Here is a 27,529-nt window from a genome sequence, read left to right on the forward strand (position 1 = left end):
TCTCCTGCCTCAGCCTCCCTAGTTTCCAGGATCACTGGCATATGCCATTACACCTGCTGCCAATCCTAAAATGTGTATGCAATCAATCACAAAAAATCCCAGGTAACCAAAGCAATCTTTTTTTTAAGAGAGAGAGAGGATTTTTTATTTAATATTTATTTTTTAGTTTTTGGTGGACACAACATCTTTGTATGTGGTGCTGGGATCGAACCCGGGCCGCACGCAAGCCAGGCGAGCGCGCTACTGCTTGAGCCACATCCCCAGCCCAACCAAGGCACTCTTGAACAAAAGGAAAACTGGAGGGGCTGGGGATGTAGCTCAGTGGTAGAGAGCTTGCCTACCATGTATGAGGCCCTGGCTTTGCCCTCTTAACAGGAAAAAAAAAAAAGTGCTGTGGGTATCACACTACCTGACTTCAAAATATAGATATCAACCAAGAGCTGGGCATGGTGGCGCATGACTATAACCCCATAGAGGCAGAAGCAAGAGGCCGCCAGTTCAAAGCCAGCCTCAGCAATTTAGAGAGGCTCTAAGCAACTCAGTGAGACACTGTCTCTAAATAAAATACAAAATAGGGCTGGGGATATGGCTCAGTGGTCAAGTGCCCCTGAGTTCAATCCTTGGTTCCCGCCCCGCCCTCCAATATCAACCAAGAGAATAGAAAGCCCAGAAATACACATTTATAGTCAATTGATTTTTAAATTTGTCTTTTGGGACTGAACCTAGGGACAATTTACTGCTGAGAGAGGGCCTAAATTGCTGAGGCTGGCCTCAAACTTGCGATTCTCTCACCTCATGCTCCTGAGCCCCTGGGATTACAGGCATCTGCCACTGTGCCTAGCTTTTTTTTTTTTTTTTTTTTTTTAATTTTTTGAAAGACAAGGTCTAAGACACCCAGGCTGGCCTTCAATTTCCCATCCACCTGAGCATCCTGAGTAGCTGGGATTACAGGCATCACCATGCCTGGTGGAGGAATAAGTTTTTTTTTCTGAAATCAGTTATTGCACAGTATGGTGACTGTGGTTAATAATGTGTATTTTAAAATTGCTAAGAGTTATTTTAAATATTTTCATCACAAAAGTAAGCATTTGAGATGATGGATATGTTAATCATTCCACATTGCATACATATATTAAAATCACATTATACCTTGCAATATATACAATTATATTTTAACAAGTTACAAAAAACTTGGAAATTCAAAAGGAGGTAATAAGACATGCCCTGCCCCCATCCTACAATCTAGAGAAAATACCTGAAACATGTAGATTTTTATTGCATGTAATTTTTATTTCATAATGTTGCAGTAATTCACTTGCAGGTCAGCATGGGAAAAGAAAGAAGAAGCAGAGCAAGCAAAGCAGCAGCAGGAAAAAAAGTCCTTTATTGTGTACAGCAATCTTTTTATAGTATTGTGAACAAAGAAGGCAGCCTTCCAACATCAATAATTAAACATAGCATACAGAAGTTTTACTTTCTAATCAGAAGTGACCCCTTCTCATGGCTAATCTATTTTCGGCCCAGAGTATGTTGAGCTCTGCTCTTTGTTAAGAACAGATAATAAAATTTTTCTCAGCGCCCTCCCTAGCCCACTTGGCAGAACATCCCGTTTGCAGGCAAGTCCTCCCAAGGACAGCAGGCACCTCGTTTTCAAGCATGTCGGCTGTTACCTTATCTAAACCTTGAAGGAGCCTCTCCTTTACAAGTAGGCCCTCCCAAGGACAGCAGACACCTGGTTTTCAAGCATGTCTACTGTTACCTATCTATACCTTGACAGAATATCCCGTTTGCAGGCAGACTCCATCAAGGACAGTAATAGTAACAAAGTTACATCTGATTCTCTACACATAATTATTATTTTCTTGATTTATCGTGTTTGTGTATTGTTCTTCCCTCACCTTAGGTGGTGAGAAAGTTACTGTATGACTTTAAAATATTTAATGGCCTAAATTCTGTTCTAAGTACAAAAAAGAAAAAAATACCCTTAACCAGTTCCTATTTTAACATTTGCCATCGCAGCCTCTATCATAAGCCGTACTGCGCTGAGCATGTGTTTCAACTCCTTGCGTTCTCAGCTTGTTTCCCCAGCTCAGTCCTCTAAGTGGGTTGAAAGATGTGAACCCTTTTGAAGCTTTTCACACACACTATGAAAGCTGCCTTCTGGAATCTCTGTACCAAGTTTCCGTTCATCCAGCAGCTGGCCTCTGCTGCCTGCGTCCTTGCTCCTCACGCCAGGTAATAAGGAAATCGTTGGCAATCTAGAAGTCTTGGTTGTTTTGTGGTGTACTGATCAGGAGATCTCCGTCTCGGAGTCTGACAGACCTGGGGTCCTGTCCGGGTTCCGCCAACTCCCCTGGGGCAGTTGTGAGGATTAAATTAAGTGATAAAAACGCTTTACAGTCCCGCGTGAGCCTCAGGTGGCGCTGACGCGGAGCGCCTCACACAGGCGCAGAGGGGAAGGTCCGAGGCGGTGGTGCAAGGGGTGAAGGCGGAGCCATACCTTGGGCCTGAGACTTAAAGGGCAAAGAAAGGGCGCCGGGCACTCACCTGGGGCCTGTCCCACTTCCTTTGGTTCTGAGTCCCAAGCCCTTGGAAGCGTTTGCCAGCGGAGGGAAAGGACATTCCACCCTCCACGACCCCCACCCTGCGTCAGCCCTGCTGTGGGCCCCGCGGTGCGACTATGCCCCTTTAAGAGCGCCGGGGGTGGGTAGGCCCGAGGTCGCGGCGTGCGCTCAGCCTGCGCCGCATCCCCTCGCGGAGCTGCTCGGCCATGGCGCTGCGGGTCGGCCTGACCCTGGCGCTGGGCGCGGGGCTGGGTGCGGCCGCCGAGCACTGGAGGCAGCGACGGGCAGACGCGCAGGCGACGCCGGGGCTGTTGGGGCGGCTGCCCGTGCTGCCCGTGGCTGCGGCGGCCGAGCTGCCTGCCGTGCCCGCTCTGCCCGGGGGACCAGCGGGCCGCGGGCCCGGCGAGCTGGCCAAGTACGGGCTGCCCGGCGTGGCGCAGCTCAAGACCCGAGAATCGTACGTGCTTTGCTACGACCCGCGCACCCGCGGCGCGCTCTGGGTGGTCGAGCAGCTGCGGCCCGAGCGACTCCGCGGCGACGGCGACCGCCGCTCGTGCGACTTCCGCGAGGATGACTCGGTGCATGCATATCATCGCGCTACCAATGCCGACTACCGCGGCAGCGGCTTCGACCGCGGCCACCTGGCTGCTGCCGCCAACCATCGATGGAGCCAGAAGGCCATGGACGACACCTTCTACCTGAGCAACGTCGCGCCCCAGGTAGCGCTCATGCCCTAGACCGGGCTGCGGAACGCGGGGCCAGCGTCTCACCTCCCTGAGCCTGAGGCTGTTTGCCCAATGCACGCTCCAGGTCCTAAGCGTATAGAGCGCTCCGGGCGGGAGGGAGGAGCCCTGGGGCTCTGAGCATGGGCTGTGCCTTCAGACGTGGGCTTGAACTTAAAAAACTGAGCCCTGGGCACCTCCTTGTTCTTCAGTTTCTTTCTCTGTAAAATGGGGATGAGCCCGGGACGGTGGCGCATTCTTACAATTCCAGCAGCTGGGGAGGCTGAGGCAAGAGGATCGCCAGGGTCCAGCCTGGGCAACTTAGTGGAGACCTGCCTCAAAATAAAAAGCTGGGGTGTAGCTTACTGACAGAGCTCAGGTTTCATTCCCAAAAAATAAGTTAAATAAAATGGGGATAAAGCTTCTGTTTACCTCCTTGCAGTAGTGATGAGTCAAAGCGCCCAGCACTGTTCATGGCCCACTGATCATTGGCTACACTGAGGGAACAGGCTCAGAAGGTTGGAGTAACTTCGTGGTCCACACAGCAGGAGGAGAATCCAGGCGGCAGTCTAGAGGAGCTGAGACTTCAGCCCTCTGTGCCTGTGAGCAGTTACCAGGAACACTACTAGCAAGTGGGCAGGCAGGCAGGCAGGGTGTCACTGCCACTCACTACATCCTAGACCAGCTGCTCTACCTCTGGCTGGGTTCCCAGCAGAGCCTGGCACCCAGGATGGAGACAGATGGGCTCTGCGTGAAACCCATGAGCACAAGCCTCCCACCCAGCTTCTTTCCCATGCACAATCCTCTATCCATTTTTCCTAGACCTTGTCCTGTGATCTCAACATGTGATCTCACTGTCGTTGAGGGCACAGAATGGTGAAATGGAGGGCTCTCCTGAGACCCTGGAGAGCTCAAATGGCTCTCAGTGTCCTCAAAGGGGGAGAAGTTCTCCTTTCTTTGTGTAGCTCTTTGAGCTGGAAAATGATTTGTGAGAGTGGGGGTGCAGGAGGTATCCTTGTCAACCCTGCCCAGGCTCTGTCCACCTTGTAGCCACATGACCTCTATTCCTTCCTTGAGCTTGTTTCCTCTGCCTGCATGCCCCCCACCCCACCCCTGGGCTCAGAGCAGCTCTGTGGCAGGGGGTAAAGGGTCCCAGGCATGATCCCACTCTGGTTCACTTCTTCCACCAGGTGCCCCACCTCAACCAGAATGCCTGGAACAACCTGGAGAAGTATAGCCGCAGCTTGGCCCGCACCTACCAAAACGTCTATGTCTGCACAGGGCCGCTCTTCCTGCCCAGGTGAGGTCCCAAAAGTCATCACTCATCTGTTTCTGCCTTGGGCCCTCATTCCTCCTCTGCAGCGAATCCTTTGGATGCCCTCCTTAGACCAGCTCTCTGTGGTCACAAGGCCCTGAACCTCCCCTTGCTGCTCTCCTGACACCTCCTGCCTCATGTTCTGCAGGGATGGAAGCCCTCACTGTTCTCGCACCAGGCTCTTGCTTTCTGTCTCTGCTCGGCTTGGAGTGACCCTTCCCTGCCCTCCAATCTGCCTGATCTGGGCTTTCACTCCAGTCCCTCTGCACCTCTGTCTCCCAGGGTAGAAGGGCTAAGCTCCTGTGGTCAGGCCCAGTGATGTTTCTGGTGCACCGAGGACAAGGCCAGGTGAGGCAGTAGGTCACAGCTAAGCAGTTGCCTCTCAAGTCCACAAACATGGGATGGAATCCAGGCCTTACATCTAGTCCCTAGTGCCATGGGTCAGTGACCTCAATGTCTTTCCTTATAAAATGGGATTACAACATGTGATCTCATTGTCGTTGAGGGCACAGAATGGTGAAATGGAGGCAACACTGCTGAGGAGCCAGTCGCCCATCCAGTGTCCCCACACCTACATGTATCTCATGCTGGCACTGGGGTTTCCGCTGCCTTGGCCTTTGCCCTCTTGGTGCACTGCTACAGGACAGACAGGCAGCCAGAATGTGTCCGTGCTAGTGAACTGAAGATGAGAGGACTGATTCTTTCAGCAGCATTTATTGCCACCCACTCCGCCTGACTCCTGTGGGTTCCAGCCTCAAGGAGGAGCCGGACAGGGCACAGAAGCCTCACAATGAGGGGGTGATCTGGTGGGGGGCAGAAGGTGGAGGTCAGACAAGGGAAGGCTTCCTGGAGGAAGCATCCTTGGGTCCATCCAGGGCCCTTGGTCATGTACACCTGGGTCTGCCCACAGGACGGAGGCTGATGGGAAGTCCTATGTAAAGTACCAGGTAATTGGCAAGAATCACGTGGCAGTGCCCACACACTTCTTCAAGGTGCTGATCCTGGAGTCAGCCGGTGGACAAATTGAGCTCCACTCCTACGTGATGCCGAACGCACCCGTGGATGAGGCCATTCCCCTGGAGCGCTTCCTGGTACCCATTGAGAGCATTGAGCGGGCCTCAGGGCTGCTCTTTGTGCCAAACATCCTGGCACGAGCAGGAAACCTTAAGGCCATTACCGCTGGTAGCAAGTGAGGGCAGCAGCTTAGAGACTGGGGGCCTAGGCCTAGGGCCTGGATTGCATTAAAGAAGGTTATTTTTGGAGAGAAGTCTTGGCTGTGGCTGTCCTGATGGCCTGCAGTAGCCCCTCTCACGGCTGCTTCACCCATATCCGACACTCATGGGAAACTTTAGGTGGTCTGAGTGCCTGCCTGGGTGAGGCTGGGCTGCAGGGCTGCCAGAGAGATGAGTATGGCTTCCTGGAAGAGAAGAGAATGCCAGACTGGGGCCGGGGAGGCAGAGGGGTGCCAGCTCCTACCTGACCACCCCAGGCCCCGCCCCATGAGCTGACTGCTCTTAGTGGGCCCTGGGAGGTTAAGGGCCAGCCAGGTTCATCCTGAGATCTGCCTTGTGGCAGGCAGCACGCCCTGCTCTTGTGTACTCTCTAAATTGGGCATGACAGTACTAATGCCAGCCTCCCTGGGCTGGGGAGGTGATGCTGTGAGCAGAGTTCTCCACCTTCCCTGAATGGGTGTCAGGAGTGGGGTCAGGTTTCTGCTGTGGGTATGGCTGGCAGGCTCAAGCACTTGGGCAGGGCGGGCCTCAGGGACAGGGAGACCAGGGCTGTCCATCTGTGAAGCTACCACCCCACTGAGACTGACAGGCAGTACAGCCTGTCACGAAGACAGCATTCTGTGCGAGAGGTGAGCGCACTGAGGCTTTCAGCTCTAATGGCACAATGCTTCCTAGTGGACAGGGATGCAGGTGACACCTGAAGGGACAGCAGCCATACCCATTGAGGTCACAGGAGAGGAGGTGGCAGAGCCGGAGCCACTGAGGAACACTAAGTATACAGTAATAGAAACAGAAGCCCACACAGGGATGCACAGGTTGCCTGGGTCCCCACTGGGAGCACAGGACTAACACTGGCACCCAGGATTCAGGACCCCTCCTGCACTGCACTCATCTCCCTGCCACAGTTTGTGTTAGTGAGGGGTGAGGAGTCCCTTTCCAGTGAAGGCATGTTGGCCAGGATGGGCTACCAGGCCAGCTGCTAACTACCTTGGACAGATCTGAGGCCCCAGCTGCTGGCTGGAGGTCAACACAGGTGGGCTCACCTCAGTGCGAATGGTGCGACTGCCCTGGTTAGGGCATGTGTTGACATACAGGTCGAAGAGAACACTGGGTTCGGTCACCTCCAGGTTGGGGTCAGCATCCACTCCAGCTTCTAGCCCTTGGAGGCCCCCAAACACTACCACTGCGTGCCTGTCACCCAGAGGGGGAATCAGTAACTATTCACCAAGGCCCCACGGAACACAGTCCCAGAGTACAGCAGGGGCCCAGCCTAGGCAGCTTGGCCCCACCAGGCAGGTACCTGCCTCTTTTTCTTCCCCTGGCCTCTGTCCCCTGTCCCCTGCCACAGGCAGCACCCACCTGAAGCTGGGCAGCTGGGCAGAGGCCACATCTGAGCCACGCTCTGACGTCCCAATGGTCAGGTCATACCCGTCCTGAAAGGGCGCCTCAGAAAACACAGCACCTGGGGGTGAGGCCAACTCAGTGGGAGTCTTGCTCTTGGCTGTGTGTTCATTACATTGAAGGGGTAGGGTGGAGCTGGGGCTCAGGTAAGGGGGCCCTCCACTACTCTTGAGAAGTCAGAACTGGGCACAGTGGAGACCAAGCCTGCAATTAGTTGGGGGAAAAAACAAGGTGGGCAGGAAGCAGCTCTAAGAACATGGAGAACTTTGATCCTATTGTCCCTATCTGAGACATCATCAGTCAACTCTGATACTTTTCCTCAGAAGTCCTCAAGAACATTCTAGGCAGTGCATTCAAGGAGACCAAGCTAACAGAAAAGATAGTTGCCCAGGACACACTCAGTATGGTAGGGCAAGGGCTGTGTTTTGACTTGTGGGTCAAGGAAGGCTCTCTGCCACCTCCCAGACAGAGGGCTGGCTGGACATTCAGAGAGAGAAGCTCTGTCCTTACTGAGGCAGGAGGCTAGCCGGACTGTGTAGCCCCAGTAGAGACCGGCTTTGGTGCGAGGGTCCTGTGATGACACAACTGTTCCCCGGTAGGTCTTACATTCTGGAAGGGAAATAGAGAAGCTGTGACAATGAGCCAAGGGGAAGGGAGGTGGAGGGAAATTTGGAGACGTGGGGCTGGCTAGGCCACCATAAAAGTTAAGGAAGCTTCCAGATACCTGGGAGCTGCTTCTGGTTCAGTCTCACAGTCACTCGAAGTCCAGGCTCCAGGTTCTTGTCAATCTTCACCTCCTGGGGAGAGGCCAGAAGAAATGGATGCTGTTTCCCACCACAACCAGTAGGAGGCATTGCCCTCTGAGACCCTGCTGGGGGAACGGCAGGGCTGGTATGGGACCCAAGGGGTTCGGGTCAATTTACAATCCTCCTGCTTTGGAATGGGCTAGACCTGTTCATAGTACTATCACAAGATACTGGTCAGAAATGAAGGCTAGGGGCTTAGCACACACAGGGAGTTTTCCCCAATAGATGAAATCCCAGTTTTCCACATTTTGATCATTTTGCTAATTACTGGCTATAGTAATTTGAGCAGGTCACTTAGCCCCTGAACCTCAGTTTCCACATCTGTCAAACTGAAAACCCTTCCACAAACAACAGCTATTCTTAAACTTCTCAAGCTCTGGCATGAAGTAAATGGTTAAACGTTAGCTGTGATGAGTGACAATTATTTGTGTTCTGCCCCAATTTGGAATTTATCACCCTTGGTGGGCACTCTCTTATCATTCTGAGAGTTTCTCATGCTTTTCCCTTTTGTTTGTGTCATCCTGGTCTACTTTTAGCCATTCATGTCTGGTCTGTTCTTTTTTGGGGGTGGGGGAATCCCACACACTTCACTGTTTCTGTCTCTGACTCCAGGGGACTTGAATGAACAGGAAGTAAATTAGTGTTCTACTCCCAAGCTTGGCTCTGTGTCACACTGGAGTCTGAGTAGTTTTCAGTTTGTTATTACAGGGTTCTGATTTGTTTTTGTTTTTTTAAATATTTTTTTAGCTGTAGATGGACACAATACCTTTATTTATTTATCTTCATGTGGTGCTGAGGATCAAACACAATCCTCACCTCTGCTAGGCGAGCGCTCTACTACTGAGCCACAACCCCAGCCCCCTCTGACTTATTTTTGATCTGCTTTTAAAAAAACAGTAAAGCTGGGGTGCAGCTCAGTGGTAGGGCACATGTTTAGCAGGCTTGGGTCCAATCCTCAGCACCAAAAATAAATACGTAAAAAATAGTACATTTGCTCCTGCCTTATCTCTTAAAGCTTGTTTTGGGCTCTTCCCTGGCCCAAATATGCATCAATGGGGCTTTATAGTCAGGTCACCCCACCTACATGCCCTGCCTACCCTCCATAGCTGGCGTGTGTCCCTGAAGTACATCACAGCTCACCCCCCGAGTTCTTACCTTCTTCATTCCACAGTTAACAAAAGAGCCATGGCCTGGTCGGGTGGGCCTGTCTACCACGATGCCTTCTCGGAATTCGGATTCCTCATCCTGGCGCATGTGGTGAGGGCTGTCCAAGGGGTTCAGGAGCCCTGGAGGGGGTGGCAGGAGGAGTCTGGGAAGTGCATGCAAGGATAAGGCCAGGACCCTGGTTTAAGTCGCAGCTCTGCCACAGACCTGCAGCTGGACATTAGGCATGACATTGCCCTCCTGGGCCTGCCTTCCCCTGAATACCTGGTAGGGGACTGGATGCTTTTCTCGTGTCTGAGGGGTGATCTATGGGAAGAGGGATCAGGCCTACCAGGCTTACCTGCAAACTGTAGATCCTGGTGCTTGGGGAAGAATGCCTTTCTCAGGTACCTAGTAAAGAATGCAGATCTCAGTAAGTTCCCAGGGGAAGCCACCTCCTAGCTCACCTGCATGTTGATCCCATACACCCCCCCAACCCCACCCATGACCAAGGAAGTCACTGCTTACTGTGGACACTCCAGGTACTGCAGGATACGGGCCAGCTGTACACATGCCTGCCCCTTCTTGCCGACTCCCTTAAACTCTCCTTCCACAGTCCTGGAGAGAAAGACATGACTCAAAATCCAATTTCTGGCTTCGGATATAGCTCAGTGATAGAGTATATGCCCTGAATTCAAAATCCAGCACAAAAACCAACCACACAAACAAAAGCAAACAACAGTCTCATTCTAGAGCTCCTCCCAACTAATGTGACCTCTGTGGTCATTGCCCATGCCTGGCCAGTGGACCCACTAAGGATTATACTGCAGCATTTTAGACTCTGGAAGAGTTGGGCAGGTGGAAAGAGTGAAGTCACAGCCAACCCTGGCAGCCCCTTCCTCCTCCCTGAGCTCCCAGGCCCTTGGGATGGCCTCTCACTTGGCATCGTGACCCTCCTCATCGAACACCACAATCTCATCCACACAGAAGATGGCACAGGCTCTGGCAATCTGGCCAGCCAAGTAGGTACGAAGCTCAGGTGACTGGGCATTGTCCAGGATAGAGCCTGGCAGGGCCACGCTCAGAGTGTAGGGCCGTCCTAGGCAGCAGAAGAGGGTGTTGTTAAGCATGCATTATTTATAATGGGAAGACAAAGAAACAACTTCATTGTGAAATAAAAATTAAATGAAATTGAAGCATTCAGAAAGCTCAATAAGAAAGTAAAAACAACAACAACAATCATTAATACCATGAAATTTTAGTCTGGGGATGTAGTTCAGCATGTGTGAGGGCCTGGATTCCATCCCCAGCAGAAAGAAAAAGAAGAAAGAAGAAAAGCAAGGCAGGGAAGGAAGAAAATGTCAAGGTTCTGGAGGACAAAAGTTAAGAGACATGATGCTTGAAATCTACTTAAGTAGGAGGTTAGGACTCAGTAAAGAGTCCCTCCTCTTCTCTGGGCCTCAGTTTCTATCAGGACGTTTGGACCCAATGGTCACTTGAGACTCTTCCAGATATGACATTCTCTGCTCTGCCTGCAGGACATCTGCTGAAGCCATATCCTGTGCCCCTCCCCAGGACTCAGCCACACACCTTGGTTTTCCCTCTGGGCAGCTGCCTCCTCCTCCTCCTTCTGTCGCTTTGTCTGCTCCTCTTGTGCCCGTTGCTTCTCCAGTTTTTTTGTCAATTTCATGTCCTTCCACTTCTTTTTCTCCTCTTTCTCTGAATAAGAGAACATCCTGATTGGTGTGGGGAGAGAGTGACTTGGAGCAGTCAGAGGGATCATTACCTCTCATTAGGACAGCTTGAGTGCTGGGGTATTGCTGGGCAAGCAGCCAGAGCTGCAAGAGGTGCAAGACCCAGAGGGGATAAATTTGTGTCCTTCCCTGTGTCTGGCCAAGGCTGGCTGTGTTCTCCTGGAATGGCCAGGAGAACAGTCACTCTTTCCCACCCCAGGCCCAGCCAGGCCCGGCCGGTACTTACTCTGTTGCTTCCATTTTCGCCACTCCACCCTTTGGCCATGTTCACCCTGGAGCAGGAGTAGGAGGAGGATTAAGAGTGAGAGGCTGAATGGTCACATCTGCGAAGGGAGCACACATAGGGCTCCACAGCCAACCTGTCCCTCTACCACAGAAAACGCCTCAGGAGGGCAGGGACCCCCTGTACCCACAATGCCTGAGATCAGGCCATGATAGGCATTAAACTGTTGAATGAGTTCGGCTCAGGGGCAGGACCGGCCATAGCCGCCATGGGAATCAGAAGACAAGGCAAGAAAAGGCTCAGGGTGAGGGCGGGTTCCACCTCTGGAATGCAGCCCCCGCCGCAGAACCACAGGGACTCGTCGGCCTTGGCTGCCCGCCGAGTCCCAGCGCTGGCCTCGGCCCCGACTCCCACCTCCTAATCGCATCCGGGCGGGGGCACACGCGTCAACCGGCATGCAACACCTTCCTCGAGGAGCAGGGAGCGGGAGGCGCTGGCGGGACCCGCCACCAGCCCCCACGTGGGTCGTTCTCACTCCCCGAGCGCCGGGGGCTGGCAGGACCCCCGCCTACCAGTACCTACCGGGCCGCAGGGCCGCTTCCTCGCGCGCTCCGCCATGTTCCGCCGCGTGCCGTCGGCCACGCCCCTGCCAATCAGACCCATGCCTTCCGGCCACACCCCCGCCGAGCCGTCCAATCGGAGAACTAGTGGGGCGTGGCCGAGGTGCGTCCGCGAGGGGAGCTCTTGGGCACTGGTGGGCTCAGTGGTGCGGAGCGCGGCCTTCTGGGTCTTTCCCCGACCCGGGTTGGATCGAGAGCCGCGTTCTTGAGTCGGCACCAGCCAGACCTCAGCGTCGTTTTATGCAAGGGGACTCTCAGGCCCAGAGCTGGAAATCACGTTAGAAACAATTTAATCCAGTTTTTTTTTTTAAAAAAAAAATACATTCACCTATGTATGTGTGTGTTTATGAATTTTATGTGGCGCTGAGGATTGAACCCAGCGCCTCACACGAGCCAGGCAAGCGCTCTGCCACAACTCCAGCTCTTACTTTCATTTACTTTCTCTCTCTCCCTCTCTCCCGCAACCTCTCTCTTTAGTACCCAGGGAAATTACCACTGAGTTAAGTCTCCGGTTCTTTGTATTTTTAAATTTGAGGCAGGGTCTCCTTAAGTTGCTTAGGACCTCACTAAATTGCTGAGTGCTGGCTTCGAACTTGCATCCTCCTGCCTCAGGCTCCTGAGCTGCTGAGATTACAGGCATGCGCCACCACCTGGCCAAAGCAGGTTTTTTTTTTTTTTTTTTTTTTTTTTTAGTTGTAAAAAAATACAGTATTTTTATGTGGTGCCGGAGAATAGTACCCAGTGCCTCACACATGCGAGGCAGGTGCTTTACCATTGAGCTACAGCCCTAGCCCTAAAGCAGTTTTAATTTGAAAATTGAGGAGTTTGACACAGACCTCTTCTAAACCTGTATTTTTTTTAAATTGTTAACATCTTGCAGTGGTGTGCTACATTGTTATACTTGGTAAACAAAAATGATACATTGTTATCAACCAAGGTTCTGTAGTCTACACAAGAGTTCTCTCTTTGAGTGCATTTTATGTTTTTGTTGTTGTTTAGTTGTAGATGAAGACAATACGTTTATTTATTTATTTGTATATGGTACTGAGGATCGAACCCAGTGCCTCACAATGCTAGATAAGAACTCTACCACTGAGCTATGACTCCAGCCCCATTCTATGGGTTTTGACTGAAGCATAGGCATGTATCATTATTACAGTAGGAATTTGTCTCTATAGTTTTACCTTCCAGAATTTCATAGAGTTGAAATCATACAGTATGTAGCCTTTTCAGATTGGCTTCTTTCATTAAAGGATATGAATTTAAGTTTCCTCCATTCTTTGTGTGACTTATTCATTACTTTTTATTGATAGATGCTATTTTATTGGATGGAAGTGCCACAGTTTATCTATTCAACTTTTCAGTTTGCTTCCTTCTCTCCCTCCCCCAAACTCCTTCTCCTCCTCTATTTTTTGGTACTGAAGATTGAACCCAGTGGGGCTTAACAACTTAACTACATCCCCAGCCCTTTTTATTTTTTGTTTTGAGACAAGGTCTTGCTAAATTGTGGAGGTTGGCTTCAAACTTGCCATCCTTCTGCTTCAGCCTCCTGAGTCTCTGGGATTACAGGCTTGCACCACCATGGCCAGCATGCACACACATGTGCCCCCCACACACACACACACTGCTGGAAATGAATCTCAGGGCTGTGTGTGCTAGAGCAATGCTCTAACACTAATCTACACCTCCAGCTCTGCTTCCATTTATTGGCAATTATAAACCAAACTGCTTTAGATATTCACATGTGGGGTTTTGTATAAATGTGAGTTTTCAATTCATCCAGTTGTTGGGTCCAATGGTAAGACTGTGTTCAGCTTATGTACAGCTTTGTAAGAAACTGCTAAACTCTCTTCAAAGTGATTGGACCACTTTGCCAGCAATGAATGATACATTTAAAAGCAAATATTAAAGATAAGCCAGGGAGTTATGTGGCTCAATGGTAGAGCACTTGTCTGGTACGTGCAAGGCCCTGGGTTCAAACCTCAGCACCACATATAAATAAATAAAATCAAGGTATTGTGTCTAACTACAACTAAAAAATAAATATTAAAAAAGAAGATAAGCCACATGTAGTGGTATATGCTTGTAATTCCAGTAACTCAGGAGGCTGAGGCAAGAGGATCACGAGTTCAAGTCTAGCCTCAGCAATTTAACAAGACCCTGAGGCTAGGGATAGACCCTGGGTTTGATTCCTAGCACTGCAAAAATAGATAAACAAACAAATAAATAATAAAAAATAAATTTAGTATCAGCTGGCATTAAACTTTAAACTTCAATTCCAGTACACATGAATTGAAAATAACATGTAGCCCATTTACATGTACAAATTTGTTTTTATGTATCAGTAAATAAAAGAAAAATTTTAAGTCCATATGCCAGATTCTTGAACATTTCAGACACCATAAAAAAACATTCTTGCATATTGACCATAATGATTATAAAGTTACTTCTTACTCAGTGTATGTTGATATTACAGGGACGTGTTTATTGCACCTTTTCTCTCCATACCCCTGAATGAAGGTGCACAGTCACGCTTACACAACTAAGACTAGATCTATACTCGAGCTGAGTGACTCAGCCTAAGGTTTGGAACCTCTAAAATGGTTATGGGCACATTCTTGGTTGATTTATTAGACATGGGGTCTTTGGTAAGGTGGTTCTAATCAAGAAATCCATGCATTTACCACCACCAAGGGCTTTGCCAATTTCAGGCTACTTGGTGTGCTGTGGTTAGGGGCTCCACCGCTGAGCCCTGGTGCTGGCATTTCATTTCATAGTAGTCCTCTGGACCAGTGATAGTACCACACTGTGACTTAGAAGGAAAAGGAGGGCAGTGACTTATGTTGTTCTGGCACCAAATAGGTTCCAATGACAGTTCTAGGCTGGGGATGTGACTCTGTGGTATAGCACTATGCCTAGCATGTGTGAGACCTGAGTTCCATTCCTAATACCATAAGAGAATATAAATAAATAACAATTCTTTTTTTTTTTAATTTTTTTTATTTGTAGTTGGACACAAAACCTTTCATTTATTTATTTATTTATTTTTATGTGGTGCTGAGGATCTAACCCAGCGCCTCGCACGTGCTAGGCGAGCGCTCTACCGCTGAGCCACAATCCCAGTCCCTAAATAAATAACAATTCTGACACTAAATTAGTATCCTACGATTCAATTTTTTTTCTTTTTCTTTTTGGCACTAGGATGAACCCAGGGAAATTTACCACTGAGCTGTGTCCACTTTTTATTTTTTATTTTGAGACAGAGTCTTGCTAATTTGCTTAGGGCCTCACTAAGTTGCTGAGACTGGCTTTGAACTTTTGTTTCTCCTGCCTCAGCCTCCTGAGTCACTGGAATTACAGGCATGTGCCACTGTGCCCAGCAAATTCAATCCTGACAACTATCAAAGTTAGTGTAGAAGCCACAGGTTAAGGGCTCGGGCCCATAGGACTGGCTCTGCTTCAGATGCTGGTCAACAGTGGGGTCTGCAGTTTGCCTGCACTTCTGCCTGGCTGGCTACAAGCTTAGATATTTCCCACAATTCTCCCTCAGGTTCTATAATTTCTTAGAATGACTCACGGAACACAAGGAAGCTCTGTTTGATATTACAGCTGTAAAGGACACAGCTGAGGAAGAGCCAGATGTTAGAAGTACATGAGGCAAGGTATCAGGGGAGGGGGCACAGATAGCTCCTGTGCCCTCTCTAGCCACCCACCCACTCTCTAGAACAAGGAGGTGTTCACCCAACCAGAAGTTGCCTAAACCTCATGGCTTCAGGGTTTCTATGTGGGGTTGATAAACAATTTACAGGGCATTGTTTTGGACTAAGCTCCTGCAGGGGCCCCAACAGACCAGAATGGAGTCATTCATGCTTTGTGGCATGTGATAAAATCAAACTTTGAAAATGAACCACTTTTCCAGAACTCAGAAGTTCACATCAACCAGTGAGAAGGAGCTCAGTGTACCTGAGCCAGTGTGGTAAATGAGTCCCGTCCATTGTAGCCCTTTAAGGAAACGAACATTGAAGTGACCAGTTCTTATTTCTGCTTTCTTCAGTCCTTTACTGCCTATTAAGCCAATCCCTTCTGCTCAGCTGATCTGAGCACTCATCCTATTTTATAAAACTAGATATTACCTGATTCCAGAATCACTAATAAGTGCCAACGTTTTAGTCAGCTTTTTTGCTGCTGTGACTAAAAGACCTGACAAGAACGACTTTAGGGGTGGAAAAGTTCATTTGGGGATCCTGCCTTCAGAGGTCTCAGTCCATAGACAGGTGGCTCCATTCCTCCGGGCTCAAGATGAGGCAGAACATCATGGTGGAAGAGTGGCTGAGGAAAGCAATTGGGAGCATAGCTCCAGGAAGCAGAGAGAAACTCCACTCAGCAGATACACATGTATACCCCAAGGCCATGGCCCCCAACATCCACCTCCTCCAGCCACACCCCTAATCCTCAATTACCACTCAGTTATTCTATCAGTGGATTCATTCACTGATTGGGTTAAGGCTGTCACAACCCAATCATTTTACCTCTGAATGTTCTTGCATTGTCTTATATGAGCTTTTAGGGGACACCTCATGTCTAAACCATAATAGCTAATAAGACCTTCACACTAAGTTTGCTGTAAATTTCTCTTTTCACAGGTGTATTACCTGGGCGTGACTGAGCGCATCACTGGCCTTAGCCAGGTGTGGCCCCAAATCTATCTGTCTATCTAGGAAAGACTGAAACTCATGGGCTCCCTCTGTCAATGCAGCCTGCCCCAGGACCACTGTCCAGATGGACTCAGGAGCTGCCACTGCTTTCCAGAAGGACCCATGTGGGATCAAATCCCACTTTGACTGTTGTGGGTCAAACTATATGTGCCTTGACCAGACAAACTCCATTTTACCCTGAGACTCCATTTCTTTTTGTCTTTTCTGTTGGTGCTGGGGATCGAACTCGGGCCTTGTGCGTGGTAGGCATGCACTCTACCAACTGAGCTAAATCCCCAGCCCCACTGAGATTTCATTTCATGTAAGAAATGTTTCTTACACATGAGAAACGTGTAACTCACCTCCTGCTAAGCACAACCTCTTTGGCAATGCACAGTGGCTGAAAAATGTTTCTTTTATTTTTATACAATGTATTATTAAAACACGGTTTTGGGCTGGGGTTGTAGCAGTGATAGAGTGCTCACTTAGCATGTGCGAGGACCTGGGTTCAAGCCTCAGCACTACATAAAAATAAATAAAATAAAGATGTTGTTTCCAACTAAAAAATAAATATTAAAAAAAAAGAAGGGTGGAGGTTGTGGCTCAGTGGTAGAGCATTTGCCTAGCATGTGTGAGGCATTGGGTTCAATCCCTGGCACCATACATACTTCACTTGTGGTTTTGGGCTATAAAAAGTGTGCTCTAACTCATGGTGGGGGTCAAAGGGTGCAGAGGCAACTTGCTTGCTGTCCTTTTGGCCCCTTGGTGAATAAAGTTCCATGCCCTGCTTCCAGACTGACCTGTGGTGCATTTCAAATGCACCACAACATGACCTTTTGGAGTCAGATGGCCCTGGGCATGTCACCTCCCTTTCCAACCCTTCCAACAGAGCTTTTCACATGCAGTGGAGACAACTGTCTCTGGGGGCTGTTTGGGAAGATGTGCTCATCTGGGTAGCTGGCAAATGGGGTTGCAGAGACCTCGGTCCCTGCTTCTCCTGTCCCATACAGGAGTTACAATGGCCTGCTGGCCCCCACTGCCCACACCAAATTGTTCTCTGACCCCTGTGAGAAGGTCCGTGTCTTTCCTGTCAGAAGCCCCTGTGCACTACGCACCCACACAGCCCCCAGCCCAGCCAGCCAGCACCATCAGAAGGTGAGGGGTGTGGAGGGCAGCCCAGGGGCCTGGATTTCTCAGGAATGAGCCCTGTGACTTCAGACAAGTCCCAACGCCCCACTCTTTTCTGGGCCTTCGTTTTACTCCACAGAAACTTTGTATAAAGGAAAAGGGTGAGCTGGAGTTCTCTGAGATTCTTCCTGTTCTGACGAAGCCTGGCTCAGGGGTTGATACCAGGGTCTGAAGCAGACAGAAGTGAAGTTTTCAAACTTCAAACTTTATTATGGGCAAAAGGACTCAAGCCTGGAGCTGACTTCCCGGAGACAGGCTGAGATGAGGCACGGTGAGTGCAGGGCTGGGGACCCTGCTGGGACTCCAGGCCTCAAACTCTGCCCTGTTCAGCCCCAGCCAAGTCTGGGGAGAACAGAAGAGACTGACAACCTGAAAACCAACTAGGGATGGAGAAGGAGAGGCCCAGGTCAGGCCTCTCTGGCCTCTGAGCCAGGACACAGGCTGTGGGAGGGGACTGCTGAGGCCCCAAGACCAAGCAGGGGCTCTCCCTTGGGAACACTCTGCATCATAGAGCAGTCCCATGCTCCATGAAGTGGAGAGAGCTGGAACAGGGACAGAGAGCTATGGGACGGTGTGGTGCAGGGCGCGGGACAGCCTCAGGGCCCGAGCTCAGCTTTCCATTTCTGCAGCTTCTTGTCCATGGCTTGGAGTGTGGCTTCATCCTGCATTGACACACACTGGTCCTCCCTCCTGCCCGCGCCTCGCAGCCTGCAGAAGCGCAGGCACTAGACACACCCCAGCCCACCCTTACCTTCACAAAACAGAAGCGGATGTAGTGGTCAAAGTCCTTCTGATGTGGCACGCTGTAGAAGATGGAGACCGGGATGGCCACCAGGCCCTGGGGAGGAGGAAGCCCATGTGTCCACTCAGCCCTGTGGTCTGGCAGCCCCGGATTAGGAGACAAGGAGTTTTCCAGGAGGGGCTGCAGGACAGTCAGCCCAGCGCATCGCCTTGGAGGCTGAGTCAGCTCAGACCTGGGACCCCGGGCATCATGCCAGGTCCCCGCTTGGGCAGTGAGGGAGGTGGCACCAAGAGGCTAGACCATGCAGCAGCCAGCAGAGCCAGAGAAGAAAGAAGGCTGAGGACGCATTCCCAGCTGGGTGGGACTCGGAGGCCTGGGCCACCTCCCTACTGCACAGATGGACCACTAAGACCCAGAGAGGGGTGGGCATTCCTGCCAGCCAGCATGCCATTTTGGAGCACATTAGAAATATGTTCCCTTTTTTTTTCTTTTTTTCTACTAGGAACTGAACCCAGAGGTGCTTCACCACTGAACCAGCCCTTTTTATTTTTTACCTTGAGACAGGGTCTTGCTAAGTTACTTAGGGCTTTGTTAAGATGCGGAGGTTGGCCTTGAATTAGTGCTCCTCCTGCTTTAGTCTCCCAAATCCCTGGGATTTCAGGTGTGTGCCACCATGCCTGGCCATTCCCTCTTTCTTGAAGTGGGTTTAACCCTGCGCCCGGCCCATGGCAGGGGCAGACGGGTGTCCCTTAGCTGGGCGTACTTGAGCAGTGCACCCCATGTGACCTTGTCAGAGGGCCAGCCCACCTTGTTTTTGATCATCCACTTGACAAAGCGTCTGTCATATGGCTCCTCTGCGGCACCAGGCAAGTCAGGCATCTTGCTTTCTGGGGGACAGAGGCCAGGCTGAGCCCTGGGAAGGCACCATTCCCCAGACCCTGCCAGCAGACACTGGCCAGTCCCACTCACTAAAGTCTGAGATGTCTGCGATGAGGAAGTAGCTTCCCTGGGACAAGACGGGCTTCAGGCCCACAGACTGCAGGCTGTGTGTCATGTGGTCACGGTTTCGCTGCATGGCCTTTGGCAACTGCACAAAGTAGCTGCTGGGTTGGCCCATGTGGAGCTGCTCCCGCTCAAAGCTCTTGGCTACTGCAACCTGGGCAGGGCAAATGGACAGGCAGGTCAGCTGTGCCTGGGCACTGGAGCCAGCCCGCCCATTTTCATTTGTCCTTGTGTACACCCCCTGCCCACAAAGGGTGCCCTGCTCCTCTTTACCTGGCCTTGCGTGGGACAGTGGAAGATGGAGTTCTGGTGCACAGTCCGCAGGTGCCTCATGATATGATCTGGGCCTAGGACCCAGCCCACCTGGATGGGGACACAGGTAGGGAATGAAGCTTCCCGGGCCCTGGCCACAGGCTCTCTCGGTTCCCAGGCCTGGACGGGAGGCTGCCCCATGCCCACAGGGACTCACCTTCCAGCCTGTGGCACTAAATGTTTTCCCAGCACTGCCGATGGTCAGGGTCCGGGCCCACATGCCAGGGAGGCTGGCTGTCCAAAGTTAAAGACAGGCTGCTGGGATGGGCAAGGGCAGGAGCAGGTGACCTGACTCTGGGGAAGCACAGGCTTTCTACCCCAAGGACTCAGGGAGGGAGGGGCAGGACTGGGGGTTGAGCCCAGACCCCTCGTACATTCTTGATAAGCCCTCTGCCACTGAGCTACAGGCCGGTCCTTTTTATTTTTTATTTACTTTTGAGTCAAGTCTGACGGAGTTGCCAAGGCTAGCCTTGAACTCAGGACCCTCCTGCCTCAGTCTCTGGAGTAGATGGGATTGCAGGTGGGACCCAGGCCAAGGGCCCACCAAGGACTTATTTAATCTTATGCTCAAGACAACCTCAGAGGTAGGTGATACTGTGACCTTCCTTCTAGGGTGGTGAAGTCACTGCCCAAGATCATATGACCTACACAGCCCCACAGCCCCTTCTTGGTCCCTGGTTTAAGTGACAGGCCTGTGCTCCCAGCTTGGCCTCGAGGCCCACCCCCAGCCCGGCTCACCAATGCTGATGTGCTGGAGCCCGTCATAGACCAGCCACTGGTACACCTCATCCGAGATGCAGAGCACGTCATGCTGCTGGCACAGCCTGGCCACCAGCTCCAGCTCCGCCTTGGAGAACACCTGCAGGGACCCAGGGGTGGCACAGGTCTGCAGCCGGTACCATTCCCAAATGCAAAGTCCTGCTCAGACAGAGGGCTTGTGGCCATGCTGGCTGCTGGGGGCTTTCCTGCACCATCCCATCACACCTCGGCTGCACCGACCCTGTGAGATGGTCCCTCAGGTTCCTATTTACAGTCGAGGAAATGCCGAGAGGCAAGTCACTGTCCCCACCAACCCACCCTTCACTTCCCTGAGATTCTTGCCCCTTTCTTTCCCTGCGACTCTGGCACCTCCATCCTCAGGTCATGGCGGGCAACCCTCCCACTCCACAGATGAAGAAACTGAGGCCCCGAGGAAGCTTGTCAGGAAGAGCCGGGACTTGAATGCAGGTGGAGGGTCCCTGAACAGAGCTGTCCCAGGTACCTTTCCCAGGGGGTTGTTGGGTGTGTTGAGGACCAGGGCTTTGGTCCGGGACGTGAACTTGCTGGCCAGTTCTGTGGGGTCCAGCCGCCAGTTGCTGCTGGAATCCAGCTCCCCATCCTGGGTGGGGCTCTGCAAGAGGAGGTGGGAAGGGTGGCTATAGTTACCCCCTGACATTTAAGTCCCCTCCTTGGGCATCTGCCCCCTCCACCTCCTCCCTGGGGCTCTGGAGGCCACTACACCTCCCAGCCCACAGGACCTGGTCTCCTTCACTTGTGTCCTTTCTGTCCCATCTCCCTGGGCCCAGTCCCACCCAGTCCGTGGGTCCCTGGGCCCACCACACCCCACATGGCATCCTTACCGGCTTCAGGGACACAAACACAGGGCGACCCCCAGCCATCAATGTCATGGGCTCATAACAGTCAAAAAAAGGTTCGATGATGATGACCTGGGACAAGGATCAGATCACTGGGGTCAGCACTGCTCTGACCCATCACCCCCCCATCACCCCACCCAGCCCGAGTCATGTCACCCACCTCATCTCCTTCGTCCACCAGGGCCTGGAAGGCTGTGAACAGGGCCCCATAGGCACCCACGGTCACCAGCACGTTCTCAAGTGGGTCCAACTCCTGTCCCAGCAGCTTCCCAAAGAAACTCGCCAGGATCTTTGTCAGGGGTGGGTAACCCTGCAGGACAGCAGGGTCAGCCCTCCAGACTCAACCCTAGGCAATTCTAGCACCTTCTAGTGTAGGCCTCAGGGCAAAGCCAACTCCTGGGGATGAGCTCTCTCACTTTCTCCACCAGCCTCTGCCAATGAGCCTCTTCTGATCTGGGTCCCTGCCTGGGACTGGCATGTGGTGGGAAGGTTGACAGAGGGCCTTCCTTGGCCAGCACAGTGTGGCAGGGCCCAAGGCCGTGGAGACTCTACACCTCCCAGGTGGGTCAGTGAGTTAAAAAGCACGTCTGTGCTCATCGGATCCTCCCAGCAGCCTTGCAAGACTAGGAATGTTGGTGCACCCCCATAATCCCAGTGATTCAGGAGGCTGAGGACAGAGGATTGCAAGTTTGAGGTCAGCCTGAGCGATTTAGCAAGACCTTGTTTCAAAATAAAAAATAGAAAGGGACTGGGGATGCGGCTCAGAGATAAAGTGCTTCTGGGTTGCATTCTTAGTACAACAACAACAACAACCAAACGACAGATATTTGATACATAGAAAAATAGACACCCAGAAAGAGAAAATGACTTGGCTAAAGTCACATACGGGTGAAGCAGAAATAGGCCTTTATTTTGCAGCTTTTGAAGCACCTAACTTTGGGGGAAGATGGGATCCATGTGCTTGTGGACGCAGAAAACACACAAGGCTGGGCGGGGCTGGGGCTCGTGGGAGCTGCTCCCATGTGCCACCTCCTCCACGGTGCCTGCCCACACCCCCTTGGTTATGACTGGCTTCTGGTCTGCCTTCCCCACTAGGCCATGAGGCACAGGGCCTGGGTCAGAAGAGGTCAGTAAACCCTGAACCATGGCCAGATTGAATTCCCTGCTCTCCACCCTGCCCCATGATCTCTCCACCGGCTGGTCATTCCCTCTGGCTCCCCAGGCCCCCCAAGAGAGACCAGCAAACTCACAAAGGCCATGGTGTACTGGTTGAGCATGAAGTCCTCGCTGACGGCCTGCTGAAAAGCTTCCACAGCAAAGTCTGGGGGTGGGAAGTTGGGGAAGCCCTGGCCCAAGTTCACAGTTTCATACTCTTTGGACAGTTCGATAAACTCCACCCTGGGGACAAACAGAGAGTTGGTCCCAGATCACCCCTCTACCCTGCTGGACTTCTGTTTCCAGGCCAGAGTGAGCATGCCTAGGCCCGATGGCGAAACCTGGACAACTGGCATCGGCCCCCAACCTATAGATCTGCCTGGGGTCACAATTGGTCCCACAGTCGACAAGAGATCGACCAGACACTGTGACGAACACACGGGTCGGCAAGGAGGATTTCAAGCTTCCCTGACCATGATCCAGGGGAAGAAACATTGTTCCCATCCCAAACACTGCAGAGTACGAAGGACCACAACCACACCATTTTCTGTCCTTCCCTGTCCTACCCTGTTTAAAAACAGCTATTGAGTGGGCAGGAGATGGGGCTCAGTGGTACTTCTGCCTAGCACGCACCAGGCCCTGGGTTCCATCTAACACTGGGGGTGGGGTGAGATAAATAAATAAATAAAAATAACAAGAACACCTGTGGAGACCTGCCAAGCGATTGCTTAACTCATTATTGGATGTGTCCACAGTATAGTGTGAATCCCTGACCACATGACCTTCAGGAGGACCTCTGAGGCACACCCTCTGGGCCACTCTGGGGACAGAGCTGACAAGGTCTTCCAGGTACCACAGGCACGACCAGGCTATATCTATCTATGTATCTATCTATCTATCTATCTATCTATCTATCTATAATATGTATGTATGTATATATATGTATGTATGTATATATATCTGTATGTATATCTCTAAGTAATCTTTACCCCACTCTGGACAGAATAGGGTCCTGCCAGCCTAATTATGCAAATTTAGATATCATTTATATCTAAAATCTGTCATCTTCCACCAACTTCCACAATGCCTCTGGAGGCCCAGAGTTGCTAGGGCTCAGAGTGGGGAGTGATAGGCCCAGAGTCACACAGCAGCAAATGGTAGACCCAAAATTGGAAGGAGGATGTTCCATGGTGGTTGGGACAGGGGATGTGAGGCTCAAAGGCTCCGGGGGGACAGGCTGCCCTCTTGTCTCTTCTGGCATCTCACAGAGCTGGATGCTACCTTATTGGCAAGAGAGCCTTGTGACTGCCCAGACCACTCACAAGAGGCTGAGGGGGCAGCCCGAGGATCAGGTCTCTGCAGGACCAGCCTAGATGGCAGCCAGCAAGGCAGGGCTCTGGGTTCAGATCCTGTTCCCAATGCCATGGGGCATCCAAGGGGAAGAGGGGGTTCAAGACCTTTGTAAAAACAAAATACTATACATGAAAGTCTGGAAGAAAAACTGGTTCCAGTTTTTTTTTTTTTTTTCTGGTACCAGGGAATGAACCCAGGGAACACTCACCACTGAGCCACATCTCCATCCCTTTCTTTGTATTTTATTTAGAGACTGGTCTCACTGAGCTGCTTAAGGCCTATTTAATGGATAAGACTGGCTTTGAACTCCCAATCCTCCTGCCTCAGCCTCCAGAGCCACTGGGATTACAGGTGTACACCTCTCACCTAGCTTGGTTCCAATTTTTGTGAAAAAAAATTGTTTTTCTTTGAGCATCAACAGCACAAGTGTTATTCAATGGTGTTTGTGGCGTGTGTTTTAAGAGATGGGGTCAATTTTTTTTTTTATATTGAGTACTGAACCCAGGGGTACTTTACCACTGAGCTACAACTCAAGGGTTTTGGGAAAGTCCTTGCTAAATTGCCATAGTTGGTCTTGAACTTGAGATTCTCCTGCCTCAGTTTCCCCTGTTGCAGGGACTGCTAGTGTGGCCCCCCGTAATCCTTACATATCTTTTGACTGCATTCATTATATCACTGGTAGCAATAGGAACATGGAGCCTTCATATTCAGAAGAAGTTAAAGAAGAAAAGGAAATTGGGCTTGGGATATAGCTCGGTGGTAGAGCACTTGCCTAGCATGTGTGAGACCCCAGGTGCAATCCCCAGCATCACACACACACACTCACACACTTACATACACACAGAACAAAGGAAGAGCGGCTGGGGACAGAGCTCAGCTGGCAGAGTGCTTGCCTCGCATGCACAAAGCCCTGGTTCAATCCCCAGCACCACAAAAAACAAACAGAACAAAGGAAGAAGAAGAAAGAGAAAAAAGCCTTGGAAAAGGCTAGTGAAAAGCTCTGGATCATCCTCCCTTAGATGATCTGACTCCATGGCAAGTGCGGAAGAGTGAAAGGTGGCCTCAGGTACCCGGTGGAGGACTAGCTTCAGGACCTCCTTGCTCCCAGGATACCAAAATCAGCAGAAGCTCAAGTCCCTTAAATAAAATGGCACCGTATCTGCACAGAACCTAGGTGTGTCTTCCCGTGCACTTTTTCAGGGCAGGACCTCAAACGTGCTAGGCAGGTGCTACACCCGGACCCACACACCCAGCCCCTCCCAGATACTTTGTTTTTTATTTTATATATTTATTATTTGTTTGTTTGCAGTGCTGGGCATGGAACCCAGGGTCTCAAGCATGTTAGGCAAGGACTCCACCACTGAGCTTGACTTCCAGCCCCCTGGGTACTTTAAATCATCTCCACATTACCAACCCCTAACACCAGGGGAGGCTGGCATCCTGTATTGTTGGAGCAATGGCAAGGATAAAGTCTCTACATGGTTGGTACAAATATAATTTTGAAAATTACTTTTGATTTGCACTTGGTTGACTCTGTGGGCATGTGGAGGCCACTGATGCAGACACTCTGCTGTGACCCCAGGAAAGCCCTTTGCCCGTGCCTGGGTCAGTGACTATTGCTATTATACACAGCTGCCTTCTCCGCCCAGGGAGGTCTATTTTCTTCACTTGGGAGCCGGGGAGCTAAGCTCAGAGCAGGTATGTGCCCTGTCCCAGCCCATGGCCCAGCAGGGCGAAGCTGAGATTCGAGACTAAGCCTCCTCTGTTGGTGGTAGCTGCCACCTGTACTGGGTACCCCTGAGTCACTGTGACCAGGGATGGCCAACCCATGCCCAAGGGAACCCCCACAAGCTTCCCAGGCCCTCCAGCTCACCAGGGGTTGTATTCCAATCCATCCAGCCTTCGAGCAGGGAGTCGTTTGGACATGGTGAGCTGGGGACAGAGCAAGTGAGGGTCAGCATCACAATCTTCCAGGTGCAGTCGTTGTGGAGAGATCTTTCTGGCCACAGCCGTGTCCTCCTTTCTGGAGGACCTGGGCTCCCAGGTGGCCAGGCAGCTCCACCTTCTCCCTTCTGTCCCTCCTACCTTCTGGGAAGGCTTCTCTGCCCTCCCCCAGCCCCAGGTTCCCAGTCTGCAGAGGCTGCCTGGGCCACCCATGGAGCCCTGGCTCTCCCAGGTCCCAAGGCAGAGGCCTCATGCAGCCAGGTTAGTTTGACCCAGGAGGGGCCGAGGCTGAGGAGGGCGGGAGGTTGGGAGGACAGCAGCATCACAGGGGTTTTGCTGAGCTCTTCCAGCTAATTCCCAGAAGGACCTGCCTGGGCCCATTTCACAGATGAGCCAACAGAGGGGGTGGGGGGAGTGATGTGTTCAGGGTCACACCTGGCTGCCCTGTTTGACCCCAGGCCATGTTCTAACTCACTCAGACCTGGGAGGGCCTCAGGGTCCTCATCCAGATCACACTGTTCTCCCTGAATCCTTTCAGGCCGGCCCCCCGCTGTGCCACAGGTGTCAGAGACTGTCCCAGGCTGATACCCACCCTGCCCAGCCCGCCTTGAGGGGAAGCGGCTCCTCCTGGCCTCCTCCTCCCCCCAGTCAACAGGAGTGGGGCTGCGGGGCAGGGAGCTCCTGTCCTGGGGGCTCACCGTCCCAGGTGGCTGGTGGGTTGGGAGCCGCCTGCCAGGGCCAATAGTGACCGCTGCTGTGGGCCCAGATGCCTTCAGTCCCCACAGCGCCCATCCCTCTGGAACCGCCTGATAATCCCCACCTGCCAGATGAAGATGCGAGGCCCAGAGGCTCAGGGACCGGCTGGAGGTCAGAGAAGCCGGCCAAGATCTGTCAGGGTGGCTGCACCAGCAGCGGAGGCACCTGGGCCTCCCGCAGGGGCCCTGGACCAGCTGTGCAGTGCCTGGCCCCTCCCCAGTGGGTCACACTGTCCCTTGGCTGAGTCCCTGACACCATCGTCAGGCCTAGCACTCAGCGCACCTCAGAATCATTCGCCACGAGGGAGACGCACACCAGGAACCACCGGCTGCAGCCAAGATGGTGCTGGTGACTGTCTTTGGTCAGTTTACCAGATATATTTCATTGTCTGATGAATAACTATTATTTTCCACAATAACCTTTAGCTTTAGTGATTAAAAAATGTGGGAAAGGGGATGGGGATGTGGCTCAAGCGGTAGCGCGCTCGTCTGGCATGTGTGCAGCCCAGGTTCGATCCTCAGCGCCACATACAAACAAAGATGTTGTGTCTGCCGAAAACTAAAATATAAATAAAAAATTTTTTAAAAATGTGGGAAAAATATGGGAGACACACATTTTAGAAAAATGTTTACTGATATACACTGATATCAATAAAATAGTCTATAATACAGTGTGTAGAAAGGTCTATGGTCTTTTGCAGGATGAAAAAAACCTTAATAAATCTTTCTATCCACAGACATGTTTTTCTGTGACCATATATAAATAGGAGAAATTTTCTGGAAGGAAATTTATCAAAATGTTCACCAAGCCTCTCTCAAGGAGTGGGATGATGAATGATTCTGGTTCATGGGTGTATTTCTCTGTTTCTCAGTTATCCTGATGGTGGGCACATTATTGGATTCTGATAAACATATTTTGTCACTCTGCAACATCTCTGACTGTGGCTGTGACCTTACAATCGCTAATGTC

General features: G+C 51.4%; 3 protein-coding genes across 8 annotated transcripts in view; 1 reads left to right on the top strand and 2 right to left on the bottom strand.

Moving 5' to 3' along the window:
• Positions 1–2,483: 2,483 nt before the first annotated feature.
• On the top strand, positions 2,484–5,868 carry Endog (endonuclease G). Its single transcript, XM_046451568.2, has 3 exons — positions 2,484–3,283; positions 4,477–4,586; positions 5,512–5,868. Exons 1-3 carry the CDS (start codon positions 2,771–2,773, stop codon positions 5,792–5,794), a joined length of 906 nt encoding a protein of 301 aa, XP_046307524.1. The 5' UTR covers positions 2,484–2,770; the 3' UTR covers positions 5,795–5,868.
• Positions 5,300–11,838, bottom strand: Spout1 (SPOUT domain containing methyltransferase 1). The gene is made up of 12 exons (XM_046451567.2): positions 11,743–11,838; positions 11,164–11,209; positions 10,774–10,902; positions 10,123–10,282; positions 9,712–9,801; positions 9,545–9,594; positions 9,196–9,326; positions 7,959–8,031; positions 7,745–7,843; positions 7,193–7,295; positions 6,877–7,024; positions 5,300–6,018 (listed from the first exon to the last, which is right to left on the bottom strand). The coding sequence occupies exons 1-12, from the start codon at positions 11,821–11,823 to the stop codon at positions 5,950–5,952; spliced, it is 1,179 nt and encodes a 392-aa protein (XP_046307523.1). The 5' UTR covers positions 11,824–11,838; the 3' UTR covers positions 5,300–5,949.
• Positions 11,839–17,846: 6,008 nt separating this feature from the next.
• Positions 17,847–27,529, bottom strand: part of Kyat1 (kynurenine aminotransferase 1) — a 31,207-nt gene continuing 21,524 nt past the window's right edge. For 4 of the 6 annotated variants that reach the window (XM_046451563.2, XM_046451562.2, XM_046451565.2 and 1 more), the window contains 12 exons: positions 25,734–25,792; positions 22,603–22,750; positions 21,513–21,662; positions 21,338–21,424; positions 20,980–21,108; positions 20,457–20,577; positions 19,876–19,952; positions 19,680–19,769; positions 19,374–19,560; positions 19,212–19,291; positions 18,414–18,500; positions 17,847–18,324 (listed from right to left, as the gene is read on the bottom strand). In XM_046451563.2, coding sequence (XP_046307519.1) covers positions 18,259–18,324; positions 18,414–18,500; positions 19,212–19,291; positions 19,374–19,560; positions 19,680–19,769; positions 19,876–19,952; positions 20,457–20,577; positions 20,980–21,108; positions 21,338–21,424; positions 21,513–21,662; positions 22,603–22,750; positions 25,734–25,786 — 1,275 coding nt within the window. In that variant the 5' untranslated portion in view covers positions 25,787–25,792 and the 3' untranslated portion in view covers positions 17,847–18,258. Of the gene's footprint in view, positions 18,325–18,413; positions 18,501–19,211; positions 19,292–19,373; positions 19,561–19,679; positions 19,770–19,875; positions 19,953–20,456; positions 20,578–20,979; positions 21,109–21,337; positions 21,425–21,512; positions 21,663–22,602; positions 22,751–25,733; positions 25,793–26,502; positions 26,612–27,529 lie in introns of those variants that run through there. The other 2 variants (XM_046451566.1, XM_058581822.1) reach the window with 2 other exon arrangements.

Source organism: Marmota monax, unplaced genomic scaffold, assembly GCF_021218885.2.
Source record: "Marmota monax isolate L192 unplaced genomic scaffold, Marmota_monax_Labrador192_F-V1.1 WCK01_AAM20220418_F8-fsc00020, whole genome shotgun sequence".
In the NCBI taxonomy this organism is placed as follows: domain Eukaryota; kingdom Metazoa; phylum Chordata; class Mammalia; order Rodentia; family Sciuridae; genus Marmota; species Marmota monax.